The following is a 15,192-nucleotide window of genomic DNA, read 5'->3' as shown; positions in this document are numbered from 1 at the left end:
GGAGTATAGTGGACTTTAACAAGAGTCTTCTCACATAAACAAAACAAGATGTCAGGACACCATTTTAAAGACAAGTCAATTTTTTTTCTGGTAGAATAGATCCATATGACTGTCTTGTCTGTGGCTCTTGTATTTTTCAAGAATAATTAGACATATGTGAGAATTTTCAAAAAGTGGTGGATTGTTAACTCTTCCACAGAGAATGCACTGAGACAAATACATGTTAATTTTTATCCCGCTCTCTTTAGATTTCACTGTAAAACATTTACTTATAATCACCAACACATTAAGCTTAGAGATCAACACCTTCTACAATAGTATTTCCCCTCTATATTCCTAGGTAATGTATTGACTATATTTACTGTAAGAATTAATTGGGAGTTGGAGTTGGGGCTTAGTTGAACTTCACTCACTGAGCATATGTGAAACCTATTAGTAAGTCTAAAGTTTTAAAAAAGTGTGAGGTGCATACAGAATCAAAAATTCAACTAAAGATTCCACTTCAAAGTTGAACTTGTAAACTTAGGAGTTTACATCATGCTACCTATAGACTACCACCATTTAAAAAGTTGTTTTCTTAGGCTCTTCAACATAATACACCCTAGATACTGCATGATCTTCTTTACACTAGTGAAAAGAGAACTAAATAGAGTTAAGCAAACTGCTATACCAAAAGTTCAGTTTTCTCATGTGACCACAAAATTCCTTGAGAAAGAAACAACAAGATAAGTAGTGATGCACTTCCTCTTTCATTGTTGCTGAGAATGTTCCAGACTCAGTGAGAAGCAAAAATTCATCATCTCTGAAGTGAGTAGCTTTTATATTAACAATTGGCCATAGAAAATAGGGAAAAAATGTCACTCATGATTTTTGTGTCAGTAAAACCCTTTGGAATGGGAATTCTGCAAGGAAACCCTCTTTATCAACCACTTTATCCCTTAAATGGTTCTGTGTAGGCATTAGTTCCTTGCAAATTCATTTTATATAGTGCTTGGGTGATGAATTTGTGTAGTGTAATCTATTTTTATTTTTACTCTTTTATTAATTCAAAAATTTCCTAAGTGACTTTAATATATTTGTGAAGTATTGTTTTATTTATTACATTAAATTATGAACATTGGGAATATTTTCATTTTGTATTTCCACTTATACACTGGTGAGATTCATTGCTGTATAGATCCCTAGTAATGTTTTCACATTTTATTATTTCACAGATTTACAAAGGACAATGTTGTTGATGATGATATGCACAGAACATTTTACATTAGGTTGCTGACATCTACTGTCATTTTTCTTTAGGCATTTCTTTTCTCAGTTTTATAGTGATGATGCAAATAATGCAAATCCTTACTACAGTAACTCATTCATGATTACATTATTTTAGTTTAAAATTGGATTTTTTCACATAAAATACTTAAATTTTGTTTAAAATGTAAAACAACTGGTGACGTTGACATTTTAGTTATTGCAGATTCCCAGCCACAAATTTGAGAAAGCAGTTGATACTGTAAGTTTAGAAGGTAATTTCCAGAAATATTTTATGAAAATAGACTCACCTGTGTTACCAAACATCTGACATGGAATGTTTTGCTCTACCCTATATACAAGTCACAAATAGATAAAAAGAAACTCTGCTAGTACTGGTAGCCTGTAGCATTGGAACACTTTGATCCTACAGGTTGGACTCATGGTAAAAAATTTGCAATGCCAGGTCAAAAGAGCAATTACTATGTTGATCCAGGGATTGAAAACACAGGGAAGTATAACATCATATAGACAATCATGTTGAATTACTGTTGTGAACTTTAACAACCAATAGAGGTTTTAACAATTAACAACACTAATAGCAAATCCTCATCTTTCATCCTTAATGATTTATAACAAGAAGAAATAATAGAATCTCTGAGTCATACACAACCTGCTGGTTCTTTGGTCTTATGAAGACTTTCTGAGAAGCTTAACAGGAGTTTTGTTTGCAGCTCTCCAAATCATAGTCTCAGGGTTTGACAAGTCTCTGAAACTCATCTAGTGGCTATGAACTGCTGCAACTAATCTTGATCTCTTCATAAATTTTATCATCTATGTTGCCTCTGCTTCCTGCCTGTGATACTCTTTTTCCTTTCATTTTTCTCAGTGGTTGCTTCTGCATTGCTAATTCCTCTGTTCGTTGCTATTTCTGTCCATTGTTTCTTCTTGCAATTCTAACAATGATTAAACAACAAAAGTAGGTGTGAAGTTTTGTTATGTAGCTCAAATCCTATAGTCTGTGGCATGCAACAATTGAAACACTAAGTTAATTTGCCAATATTTTCACATGTGTTTACCTATATACACATTAATACACATAATTGAACATACATTTACATATGAAACCTTGTGTATAGCCAGTTAAGATAAGTCTTTTATTGCATATCATTTTTTAGTACCAGGAGATTATCCCGAATGTCACCAGTCAGGTTAAGAAAGTGACTTCAAGAGCCTAGTTTCATGGTCAGAGGAAAATGTGTGACAATATCTGTGCCAATACTTAGACTTTGATACAAATGCAAAGTTGTTCTTAAATCAATCACACCTATTATGGTTGAATACAAGAGGACTTTCTCACTATAACTATGGCCAAATATTTCCACGTTTTCTGTTGCTCATAAAGGCTTATGTGGCATTGACTATAATAAATACTTTATTATTAACTTATCTTGTGGTCAATAAGAACTTCAATATGTAAGTGGCCTTGCCACACCCTTCTGACTTTAGATGCAATCATGTTTGCTTAGATTATTCTCTAAGACCTCTTGTCCAGGGAAGAATCTCTTTCCTGTCAATAGAGGGCAATGAGAAGAAAAAGTAGCCCAAGAGTAACAGTAATATGTTCTCGAGAGCAGAGAAATTTGAATTTGATTAGGAGGTGAGGCATTCCAGGCAAATTTCAAGCCAAAAGTCTCAGCTTGTCATTTCCTTATTATATGAAGATGTTTGGCCGGGCGATGGTGGCGCACGCCTTTAATCCCAGCACTTGGGAGGCAGAGGCAGGTGGATTTCTGAGTTCGAGGCCAGCCTGGTCTACTGAGTGAGTTCCAGGACAGCCAGAACTACATAGAGAAACCCTGTCTCGAACCCCCCCCCAAAAAAAGAAGAAGATGTTTGTGGTAGAAATGGCCAGCAGAAGCTTCACCCAAAAGAAGATTTCCCCATGGAGGTCTCTGCCATTTAGCGCCTTTTATCAATTTCTGTTTATGTCTGAACTATTTTCTAGTTTATTTCTGTTCTCTGTTTTATTATTTTGAGTTCTCTTCCTCTTTTCTTAATAAACACACTCACACCAAATGGACAGCAAAAACATGAAAGGTTGATGGTCTCCAAATGTAATACTTGCCAAAGGTGCTTCAAGCTCTTAAACAGTCAAAACTGGAACATATTTTTGTCCCTGGTGGTATAGGTTCCATGAACTAATGTAGCATCACTAGAGTCGTAGTGTCAAGGAAAGGACATCTTAACTATTTGCTAACAAAGAGAATCTTTGAAGACATGGAATAAAGCTCTGTCAAATATCTATAATGTTTACTCCCAGGCAACAGTAAGCTAATGTTAATTATGAAGAACAAACAAAATCTAGACAGAGTACCATTCTGCTATCATTTAACAAAAATTAATAGATTTTACAGTGACTAATAACTGCTCCTGTGTCAGAATAAAACATAAGCGCCTCTATCAGTCTCAGTAATATGTATTGCTCTGTATTTGACAGATTTGCATGATTGTCTATAAATGATTGGCTTTGTGTCCATATATAATGCAAATATGCATGCATACATATGCATGTAACAGATGTAATTGTGCATGTGCATGTGTTAAATGTTATTACTTAAATATGTTTTAAATGCATATAAAAATGTTTCAGTTATGTTACTGATCTTCTAGTAAGTTGGCTCTAAATCTAGCCACATGCTAATACCAAGACATAAAGTAATCTTGAATTACAAATTAACTTTTATCTAGTACCTAATAAATTCTGCCACTTTGGCCAAGTCTTGTAATGTGTGACTTCCCTTCATCCCCTAGCCTGTACCACCCAAATCATATAAGAAAACTAATTCTCTATGCCATTAAGAATTGAGAAGCCTGATTACTTCTAGTATCCAGGTCATGCTGTGCATTATAAATATTGATACATAATTTATCTTACTTATTTTAATTTTAATAGAACATTTATTTGAAATTTGATTTTCCCCAGCTTAGTTTCTGTCAAAACACTCAAAACATTTTTAATCCATTAAAAGTTTCTGATTTGCATACCATAATCATACTTTCTGATCATCATCCCTACTTCATATACCTATTAGCATGCAACTTTCTGCCCCTTGGTATTAAATTGGCTATTATTGCCTTATCAGCATGAATTTTTCATCTCACCTCTAACTATCATGTTCTTTTTTATTCTGTAAGAATTCAAAAATGCATGTGTATAAAGACATTAATACAATGTCTTTCCCTGATCCAGTGCCAAGCTACCTTCAAAAGTGACAAATTCCTGTACAGTTTTGTTTACTCTTTGTTACTGATTGCTTTAAAAAACATACTGCCCAGCTATCCATAGCAAATTATAGTAATGTCATAAATATAGTATCACAAAAAGTACAAGGTTCGATTTTAATCATAGACATATAGCACATTCTTTATATCAAGAAATTCTTTAGAATTCTCAAATAAATCACCATATGATTAATCTTAGTGAATTACCCTATGAATGCAAAATAAATTTAAGAATTTCTAGCTCATTTTAGAGAAGTTATACTTTTTAATTTTTGTAGTTATTCTTTCAGAATTTGCTACTTGTACATGCAATAGATTTTGATCACATTCACCTTCCAATAACCTCATCCATGTCCTACCTTTCCAACTTTATATCTACTTCTTCTGTTATAATCCAAAGTTTGCTATACCTAATGTCCATGAATATAAAGCCATCCAGTGAAGTATAGACAATCTAGCAGTGGCCACATTTCTGAGTAAAAGTGACTCTCCTTCATCCAGCAGCTATAAATTCTTAACAGCTCCTTAACTACTGAGAAGAGTTGTGTATTTGGAGATCTTATGAGATCTGTTGCTTCCTATTTTCTTCTGTTTCCTTTTTCACTTTGTGTGTGTGTGTGTGTGTGTGTGTGTGTGTGTCATGCTTTTGAGTGCATAATGGTGTATGCTCATGCATGTAGGAGCAGAAGTCAGAGAGGGTGTTAAGTGTCTTCTCACTCTCCACTTTATTCTTTTATGACAGGATCCCTAGACAAACTATAACTTAACATTTAGTCTAGCATGACTGCTCAGAAAGTTGCATTTTTAAAATAATTTCTATTATTGGGATTACACACATATATAGCTGTCTCCATATTTTTGCATAGGTGTTAAGAATTCCAATTCAGATCTTTATACTTGCCCAGAAAGTAGCCTTTGCCAGAGTGCCATATCCTCAGTTTCAGATTGTACATATTTTGGAAAAAAAGAAATTGTGAAATTCCAGACTAAAAATAGAATATTGACTGTGAATCCTGAGGTACAATAATTACAGAAATGGAATGGTCTTTAAAGAGTTTAACTTTCAGACATTTCAGACACTAAACAAGAAGATTTTGCCATGATATAGTGACTAGAAATAATTATAATATATTGCCTACTCCCAGGTACCTACAAAAAGTAGCCAAGTGAAATCATAGAAAACAATGCTCTTGTGAATCAATAAGTGCTCTTTGTTTCACATTATTTAACAATGCACTTTTATATGTGAATATGATGTCCAGCACAAAATGAATGTGATTGTTATGGGACATTTGAAAAGTAACAGTGACAGTCTTGCTGTGGGGTTGCCTATGTATGAGTTGCATTTAAACTGTCAGCAGAATTAAGCTCCACTGAATATCAATTCCTGGTTGTCTATTGAGAAGTAAGCATGCATGCTCCAGTCAAGGTTACTCTGGTCACCTTTGTTAAGTATTTCCTTTGAGATAGATTATCATATGCAGTTATTGGTGGAAACAGGCAAATGTCAATGAGTTTTGTGCAATATTTATCTGTATTTCCATTTTACTGACCACCAATAGCTTTTTTTTTTTATTGGTTCCTTCCTTTCAGGAACTCTCAACAGTCCTATTGAAGAAATTCTCAGAACGTTGATTGTGGCAACTGGAGATATGGGAAGCAGATGTCTAATGCATGCCCCAGGTAAGTGGAAAAGGGCTCTCTCATCTTTCAGGGTCTTTGTTATTGTAGCATTTATTACCTAAAGTTGTGATATTATACAGAAAAAGTGTCATTTGACTGTGCTATTAAATATCTATAGATCTTTTCTTGGATTGTGATTCTTTGTGCAGTACCTACAGGTACCAGACAAAATAGAAACCTACAGTGAACAAAAGCAAACCAAAATTTCATCAAAAACTTACATTTTACACAGCAAAGTTGTCACATGAGTTCATAGATATATGTGAAAATATAAAACCATAAAACTTTCTGAATAAAATAAAAGGCAACAACAATAATGAAAGAAACTTTAATGTTAAACTAATAAATTATACAAACAGATCTTGAGCCTGACATAAAAATTGAGATAAAAATAAAGAAACATGATAAATTGCACATCATAAGGTTTTTTTAATGTATTTACTTCCTTTTCTACTAACTTTGGACCCTTTGTTCTCTCTCATTGATGGACTTACAATGTTTTTGTCTTGTACACGGTGACAGAAGAGATCACAGATGTTATTGTTATATTTTTCACTAATTAATTTATTCAATTTATATCTTAATCATAGCTGCCTAATTCCTCTCCTCCAATTTCCACTCTCATGTTCCCCTCTCCAATTTCTTCTTCCTTTAATTCTAATAGAACAGTAGGCTCTCCAATAATACCAACTTGTCCTGGCATTTCTGTTGCAGCAGAAATAAATGCACCCTCTTCTACTGAGGCCAGACAAAGCAGCTCGGCTAGGGAGAAAGTATACAAAAGCAGGCAACAGAGTCAGAGACAGGCCCTGCTCAAACTTTTAAGGAATTCACAGGAAGACTAACTTACATGTCTACTACATATATGTAGGGGTTCTAGGTCCATCTGAGGGTTGCTTTCTGGTTGGTTACTCAATCTCTATGAGACCCCATTGGCACCCCATTAGTTAGTTTACTCTGTAGATCTTCTTTTGGTTTCTTTGACACCTCTGATTCCTTCAATCTTTCCCACACTCTTCAACAAGATTCCTCAAACTCTTACTTGTTTTGTTGCTGTGGATCTCTGCATCTTTTTTCCTCAGCTGTAAGATAAATGCTCTCAAAGACAGTTATGCTAAGGTCCTGTCTACACTGCAGAGTACCATTAATTACTTCAGGGATTGGCTCTGTTCCAATGGGTGGATCACAATTTCTGCCAGAGATTAGTTTGTCTATCACTCAATCTCTGTTCCATCTTGATTCTGGTACGTATTGTAGTAAGGACAAATTATGGTTCAAAGATTTTGTGGGTAGGTTTGTGTCCCACTTTGTATCCTGACTATATGATATGTTCTCTTATGGTATCATATGCCCCAGTGCTAGGAGTCTTAGGTAGGGTTATCTCCATAGCCTCTGAGAAGCTTTTCTGAATCTGAAGTCTCCAGATTGAGCTGGAGATGACCCCCAACAATTTTTTTTTGTATTTCTCCCAGCTTCATCTTCCCCTCTTCCCACACCTGACCACTACTCCTGTTTTCCTTCTGCATATACTCTCTCAGCCAATTCCTTGTCTCCAACCATTTCAGACATAATATTTAGGTTTCTCCCCTCAGAATAAGATTCAAGCATTTTTTCATTGTTTTCTCATTGATACTTAGCTTCCTTTGCTCTCTCAATTGTAGTATGGTTATCTTGTACTTTAAAGCTAATATTCACTTATAAGTACAAAACATGCATGTTTTTGGCATCTGGGTTACCTCATACAGAATAATATTTTCTAGGTCTATACATTTGCCTGCAAATTTCATAATCCTCTTATTTTTTCATAATTAAAAATATATTTTGTTAGAAATATTCACAGTGCTACCAAAACAGCTGCTTTTTTGCAATTACAGGTAAAATTCACTGAACAAAACAATTATTTTTATATAAGCTGCATCAGAGACAAGTGAAGAGGGCGAAAACCTTACTGTCCTCATATATAACCAACTTGTGCTGTGCACCAACAAGAACCTGATTTAAATTTTCATTCCAGTTTACAATCCTAAGGTAGTACCATGCAAGAACGGTGGCTATTTAAAATACCACAAGGATAAGGCTATCTAAAGACACATTCAGTAGTGTGTTAACCATATATCATCTTCCACTTTTCCTCTGCCTCTTCATCTTCTTCCATGTCTTCCTCATCCTTTTCATCCTCTTCATCTTCCTTTCCTTCCTTTTCTTCTTATGTTCATCCTTGATCACCCCCTTTTCACTGTATCTTGTTTTCCTTTAGCTCTGTAGCCAGCAATATCCTTTTCATACTTTTCCTTCACCTTGGTAGCTTTCTTCGCATAGGGATGGTTATCATCTGCATCAGGTGAAGTGTTCTTCATAGAAACATTGTTTCACATTTCCCACAGCTTAGTTGAAACATCACCAATGGATAAACCAGGATGTTCACCTTTTATTTTTGGGTGGTACTCAGAATAGAACAAGAAGAATGCCAAAGGAGCTTCTTGGGTGCATTTAGTTCTTCACACTTTTTGATGTCCCATTTGAGGGGTGATGTTGGTGTTCATTTCTCTTTTATAATGAATCTTCTCGGCCTTTGTGATGTTGTCAAGTTTCAGAATTTCTTTAGCAGACATTATCTTACACCTTTCTGAGCACTTCTTGGAGAATGCAGAGGAGTTAACTGAAGCATCCAGGTGCTTCTTCTTGTGGTCTTCCCAGTGGGTTTGCATGAAGAGTACATATGAGAACATTTTACCTCTTGGGTTCTCAGGATATTTTTTGGCCATGTTTAGTTCATTTTCTTATGCAAGGCAGAGTTGCTCAGTACATATCCAACTCAATGTACTGCAATGGTTTTGAGAGATGGAGCCCAGTGCTATTATTTTAATAGCTGCATAGTGCTCAGATATAAATGTACCATAGTTTCTTTATCCATCATTCAGTTGAGAGACATTTGGGTTCATTCCTGCTTCTAGCTATTACACATGAAGCTACAGTGAACATAGTAGAACAAGTTCCTTTATGGCATGGTAGAGTATCATGAGGTGCTGAGTAGGTTTTCTGTTGGGTGAAATATTCTATATGTCTGTTAGGCCCATTTGATTAAAAAATGTTTATTAGTTTCAATTTTCTCTGTTTAGTTTTTGTCTAGATGGCCTGTCAGTTGGTGAAAGTGGGTTGTTGAAATTTTCTACTAGTAAGGTGTGGGGTTCAGTGTTTAATTTAAGTTTTACCAATGTTTCTTATACAAAAGTGGGTGCCACTGTGTTTGGGATATATAATGAGAAATGGGATATCAGAAATGAGATATCATCTTGATAGATTTTTCCTTTGATAAGTATGAAATGTTTTTCTCTATCTCTTTTAATTTATTTTGGTTGAAAGTCCATTCTATTAGATGGTTATTCTAGCTTGTATCTTGGGTCCATTGTCTTGGAAAAACTTTTTCCAGCATTTTTTTCTGAAGTAATGTCTACCTTTATTTCTGAGGTGTGTTTTTTATATGGAGAAGAATGATGTATCCTGATCTGGATGCAATGTTCACATCCATTCTTCTAGACTATGTCTTTTTATTGGAAAATTGAGTCCACTGATTTTGAGAGATATTAGTGATCAGTTTTTGTTAATTTCTGTTATTTTGATGTATATCCTAAAAACAAGTCCACCTGCCTGTTTAAGAAACAATGCTAACGCTTAACTCGCTTATCAAATCCTACACATTAACAACATCTACTGTGTGTGGAGGGGTGGAGTGTGTGTGTGTGTGTGTGTGTGTGTGTTTGTGTGTGTGGTTGTGTGTGTGCACATTTATTTTCTTTCCTTGTTTTTGCCTATGTGGAAACACTTATTTCCTGTATTCTCTAGCATGTAGTTATCCTCCTTAGGTTGAAGTTTTTCTTCTAGTATTTTCTGTAGGTCTGAATTGTTAGGTAGATATTGTTTTTATTTGAATGTGTCTTAAAATATCTTATTATCTCCATCTATAGTGATTGAAAGTTTTGCTGGATACAGTAGTCTAGGTTGGCATCCCTGGTATTTTAGAGGTTACAAGATATTGAGCTTTAAGAGTCTACATTGAGATCAGCTTAATTCTGAAAGGTCTGCCTTTATATGTTACCTAGACTTTTTCATTTTGCTGCTTTTAGTATTCTATTTTGTTCTGTAGATTTTGTGTTTTGATTATTCTATGGCAGGAGGGTTTTCTTTTCTGGTACATTCTACTTGGGGTTCTATAAGCTTCTTATATGTTAATAGACATTTCTTTCATTAAGTTTGGAAAGTTTTCTTCTATGATTTTGTTAAAAATATTTTCTGGTCTGTGGAGCTTGGTTTCTACTATTATTCTTGAGTTAGGTTGGTTTTTTATAGTATCTCAGATTTCCTGAATGTTTCCTGTGAGTACCTTTATAGATTTAACATTTTGTTTGACTGATGAATCTATTTCTTCTATTTTATAGTCTATCCCTGTAATTCTCTCTTCAGTTTCTTGTATTCTACTGGTGATAGTTTCATCTGTTGTTCTTGTTCTCTTTCCTAGGTTTTCTGTATCCAGGGTTTCCTCACTTTGTGTTTCTTTATTGCTTCTATCTCTGCTTTTAGGTATTGCACAGTTTTATTTGTTTCACCTGTTTAGTTTTATTTTCCTATATTTCTTTTGTTTTAATTTTTATTGGTTACTATGTTTATTTAAATTTCAAATGTTATCCCCCCTCCCAGTTTCCTCTCTCATAGGAAGAACAACAATATCAACCCAACAGACTGCCTAGTGCTCCCAGGGACTAAACTATCAACCAAAAATATACAGGAAGGACCCATAGCTCCAGCTGTATTATAGCAGAGAATGGCCTTGTCTGTTATCAAAGGGAGGGGAGGTCCTTGGTCCTATGAAGGCTTGATGCCCCAGCATAGAGCAATGCTAGGGCAGTGGAGCAGTAGTGGGCAGGTGGTTGGAGGAGCAGCCTCATGGAATCAGGGGTAAGGCAATTCTTTGTTACCACTTTGAAGATCTCCACCAGTTTGATTGTATTTTTCTGCATTTAATTGAGGAATTTGTTACTTCTTTAAAGTGTTCTGTCATCTTTTTAAAATTAGATTTAAGGTAATTTTCTTTTGCTTCAGTTTTGTCAGACTATCCAAGTATTGGTATAATAGCATAACTGTGCTTTGAAGGTGCCATATTTCCCTGGATTTTGTTGATTTATTTTCAGGGCCTTTAGTCATCTGTATGGCTTTGGTTCTTGACTGTTCCTATTGCAATAGTTATTGTGAGGGGAGTTAACGTAGATGATCCTGGAGTGGTTTGCATTTGATGGGTATCTTTCAACTGTATGGTTCTTGATCAGCAGACCATATGGTTATGGTTCATGAGATGCACATGCAATGATGATGGGCAGAGAGGTAGCAGGAATAGAGAGAGTCACCTTTACTCCTAGATTGCTAATTGTTTCTTGCCATGTACCAGTAGCCTCAGTTATCAGGGAATATGGGTGGAACAAAGGAAGCTTGCCTGTGTGATTCTTAATCCACAGGTCTGATAAAGGTATGTGGAGAGGTGTCAGAAGAATGGAGGGCCACCTGTCTTGTGGGTGGCAGGTCCAGTGTCTCTGGCTGCCTGAGCCGGCAGTCTGAGCCAGCAGCCTGAGCCAAGCAGCAGTGATAATAAGCTCTTGGCCACAATCCCAGCCTAGATTAAAACATGGTGGCCCTGTAAAACAAGCAGATTGAGTGCCACCATTTTAAATATCTACTGCAAAGAGGAAGGGAAATTTATCTGTATGGTTCAGGCTTAGCAGGTCTGATGAAGGTAGGCAGAGAAGTGGGGGAAAATGACAGAACAGCAAAGATAGGAAACTACTCAGTGCAGCTTGAAGTATCTCAGAGGACTCAACAAGCACCAAAGTTGGGTGGTGGAAGAACAGTTCACCAGTATGATTCAGTCTCGGCAGGTACAATAAAGGCTGGTGGAGAGTTATGTGTGGGTGGAATCAAGGCCCAGAGTAGATATCAGTCTGCTTATGGCAGCTTGGCATATCCCAGAATATTAAGCTTACAGGAAGGTGGGTTTAGGAAGCAAAGCTTACTGTATCATTCTAGATCCACAGGTCTGATGAAGGTGGGAAGAAAGGAGGTGGGAGAACAGAGGAACAGCAGGGATAGCAGGGTGCTCAGGGCAGCTTAGATTGCACCAGAGTACTCACTGAACAAGGATGATTGTTGTAGGAATATATGGTTCAGTCTCTGAAAGCTTGATAAAGATGTGCAGAGTGTTAGGGAGAGAACTGATGTCCAGAGGGGCTAGGACATGCTAGTGTAGCTTGACATGTCCCAGAAGACTCAGTGATAAGGAAAGATCTTAATATTTTTATTTGCTTCTTGGCCATTAGATATTCCTGTATTAAAAGACCCTATTTAGATGTGTACCTCATTTTTAATTAGGTTGTTTTGTTTGCTGGTTTATAATTTTTTGGGTTTCTCATATATTATGAATAACAGCCATCCATTGGGTGTAGTATTGGTAAAGATTTGTCCTAGCCTGTAGGCTGTCATTTTGTCCTTTTCATGCTGTTCTTTCCTTTACAGAATCTTAGCTTAATGAGGTCCTATTTATTAATTATTGACATGGTGGCTGAGCCATTGGTGTTCTGTTCATCAAGATGCCTCCTGAACCAAAGAATTCAAAGCTATTTCCCAAATTATCTTTTATTTAATTTAGTATGTTTTGTTTTAGTTGATGGTTTTATAGGCTTTGATTTGATATTTGTGAAGGTTGATAAATATGAGTTTATTTACATTCTTCTACAGGTATAATTAAACTAGCACCATTTGTTGAAGATGCTTTAAATTTTCCATTGTATGGTTTTGGCTATATCATCAAAAAGCAAGAGTCCTAGTGTTGTGGCAATATTTTAAATTAGTGGATCCCAATCTGGCTTGTTATTAATGAGCCACCATCTTCCTGACTAGACAAGGCCTATGGCCAGAAACTGTGGCAGCACTGCTCAGGTCAGCCCACTGGCTCATGCGGTCAGAAGCACCAGCCCTGTGACCCACAAGACGCCAGCATGGAGATGGCTCTGCCAATCTTTCATGCTGTCTCCACAAGGCAGGGCTTTTACCAGACCATCCTGCCATCCACACAGGCCCAGTAGGAAATGAGGTTCTAATGCTTAAATATTAATCAGGGAATTGATATATTTGATAATGCTCAATAACAATATGGCCACATAATTATAGATCTTTCTCAATTAACTAACCTATATATAAGATATTACCCAGAACTGCTCCTGGTACATGAGAGGTCAGCCATGGGCCTCCCACATCTCTCTGTCTCTTCCTCACCTTGCTTATTCTCTTGCTTTTCCTCTTCCTCTCCTTACTCCTCCCAACTTAGCTCCTTCTACATATCACTTTCCTATTAAAATAAAATTAAAAAAAACTTTCTCTCAAAATACAATTAGAGCACAACTATACCAATTTGTATAAGTAAGGTACAAGAAAGACCTAATACCCAGTCCATCAATTTTGGCAACTACAAAGACCCTCTGTCATCTCTATAACTAAAAGACTTAATTCTGAACCTGGCTTTTTTCCTGGCTTTAGAATCAATGTCACCTGAAAACCATCCTCTCAAATCTGTTCTCTCAAAGTAAATAGCCTGGGTTGGCTATGAGATTGTAAGTCTTCAACCCCGTCAGAAATCCAGAATGACTGAATTAACTGAAATTATGGTAAGCACAAAGCATAGCTTCTAAATCTTAGCCAATTTATAGAGACCACTGAACACCTGGACAGTTCCTATACTTGAAAACGTTGGAGCATCTGATCTTCAGCCTTCTGGCCCAGGATCATTTGACACACCTAGTAATGCAGAATTATTAAGGGCTGATTACTCTGTCTTTGCAGATATAATCAGTGTGTTCTTTTATGGACAGAAATTTGTCTGTAGATGGAAAGAGCCAATTTTTGCCTAGTGGCTGTCTCACCACAACTTGAGTAACTCCAAAGATGCTCAATTTCTTCTTAGAATCCAATACAGGGAAGCTGTCAGGAGCAGACCAGCCTCTAATCAAAATGAACATAAATACAAAAATGTTAGTAATATCAGTTCTGTGGACTTCTGATGTTTTTGAAAACCAACTATCTATGTAAGGCAATCTGGACTATTGTCCATTAACTCCTCTCAGCTATTTCTAATTAAAATATAGAAAACACCCTAACAATAAACTCAGAGCCATTAATTTGCTATAGACTCTTAACTCACAGGCTAACCATTTCAGATCAGTTCAAAAAAAATTAAAGAAGGACTGGGTCTAAGCCTTGTACTCACCAATTTTGAGTTAATAGAAGAAAATGCACCAATGAAACCCTTGAATTTGAAATCAAAATAAAATTTGTATCATTAAAGAAATTATAACTTCAGCTTAATAACAATTATGCAGATTTCTACCAATAAGTTAAGGCTATATAATCAATTCTAGCTATTCCTCCATGTTCTAATAAAACCATTACTTTTCCTTAGAAGACAGTCTAATATTGATCCCTTTAGTCCCCAAGCCCAGGGAATTGGGATGCTGATTCTTCATCTTCATTCAACTTCTTCAAGCTGAATTTGGGTGTTGAGATATTAGAAGATGGGCAGGCAGGAAGGATAAATTGACAAGCCTCTGATGTCTGTGTCTTCACTGCATCCAGCTGAAATTCCAGGACATCAGAGGTTGGAGCAGGTCAGCACAGCTTGCTTGATGAGTAGATACACCAAGGCTGTGTATTCTTCAATATACAATTCTCAAAACAAAATTTTAGTATCAAGATAATTTTTGTTTGAATTCTGGAATCTAGTCTTCTGGCAGCCTGTCTCTATCATGTCTAATCCACATAATTCTGGGAGGTAGAAATATCTTAATCATCTCTTCTGAAAACACACAGATAAAACCTTTTTTCCCAAAACAAAGTTTCCTTGAGCCAGTAAACAGAAAAACCTTTATCTTTTTTTTTTTTTTT

The 15,192-nt window shown here is 36.0% G+C and overlaps 1 protein-coding gene across 1 annotated transcript in view; it reads left to right on the top strand.

The window, feature by feature from the left end:
* Window positions 1-698: 698 nt before the first annotated feature.
* Window positions 699-15,192, top strand: part of Adgre3 (adhesion G protein-coupled receptor E3) — a 115,373-nt gene continuing 100,879 nt past the window's right edge. Inside the window, exons 1-2 of the mRNA XM_028766601.1 lie at window positions 699-807; window positions 6,124-6,213. Coding sequence (XP_028622434.1) covers window positions 6,183-6,213 — 31 coding nt within the window. The 5' untranslated portion in view covers window positions 699-807; window positions 6,124-6,182. The remainder of the gene's footprint in view (window positions 808-6,123; window positions 6,214-15,192) is intronic.

This window comes from Grammomys surdaster, unplaced genomic scaffold, assembly GCF_004785775.1.
Source record: "Grammomys surdaster isolate TR1022 unplaced genomic scaffold, NIH_TR_1.0 169, whole genome shotgun sequence".
NCBI classification, from domain to species: Eukaryota; Metazoa; Chordata; class Mammalia; order Rodentia; family Muridae; genus Grammomys; species Grammomys surdaster.
Note: the sequence above shows the minus strand (reverse complement) of the source record. Positions and strands in the feature narration are given on the sequence as shown.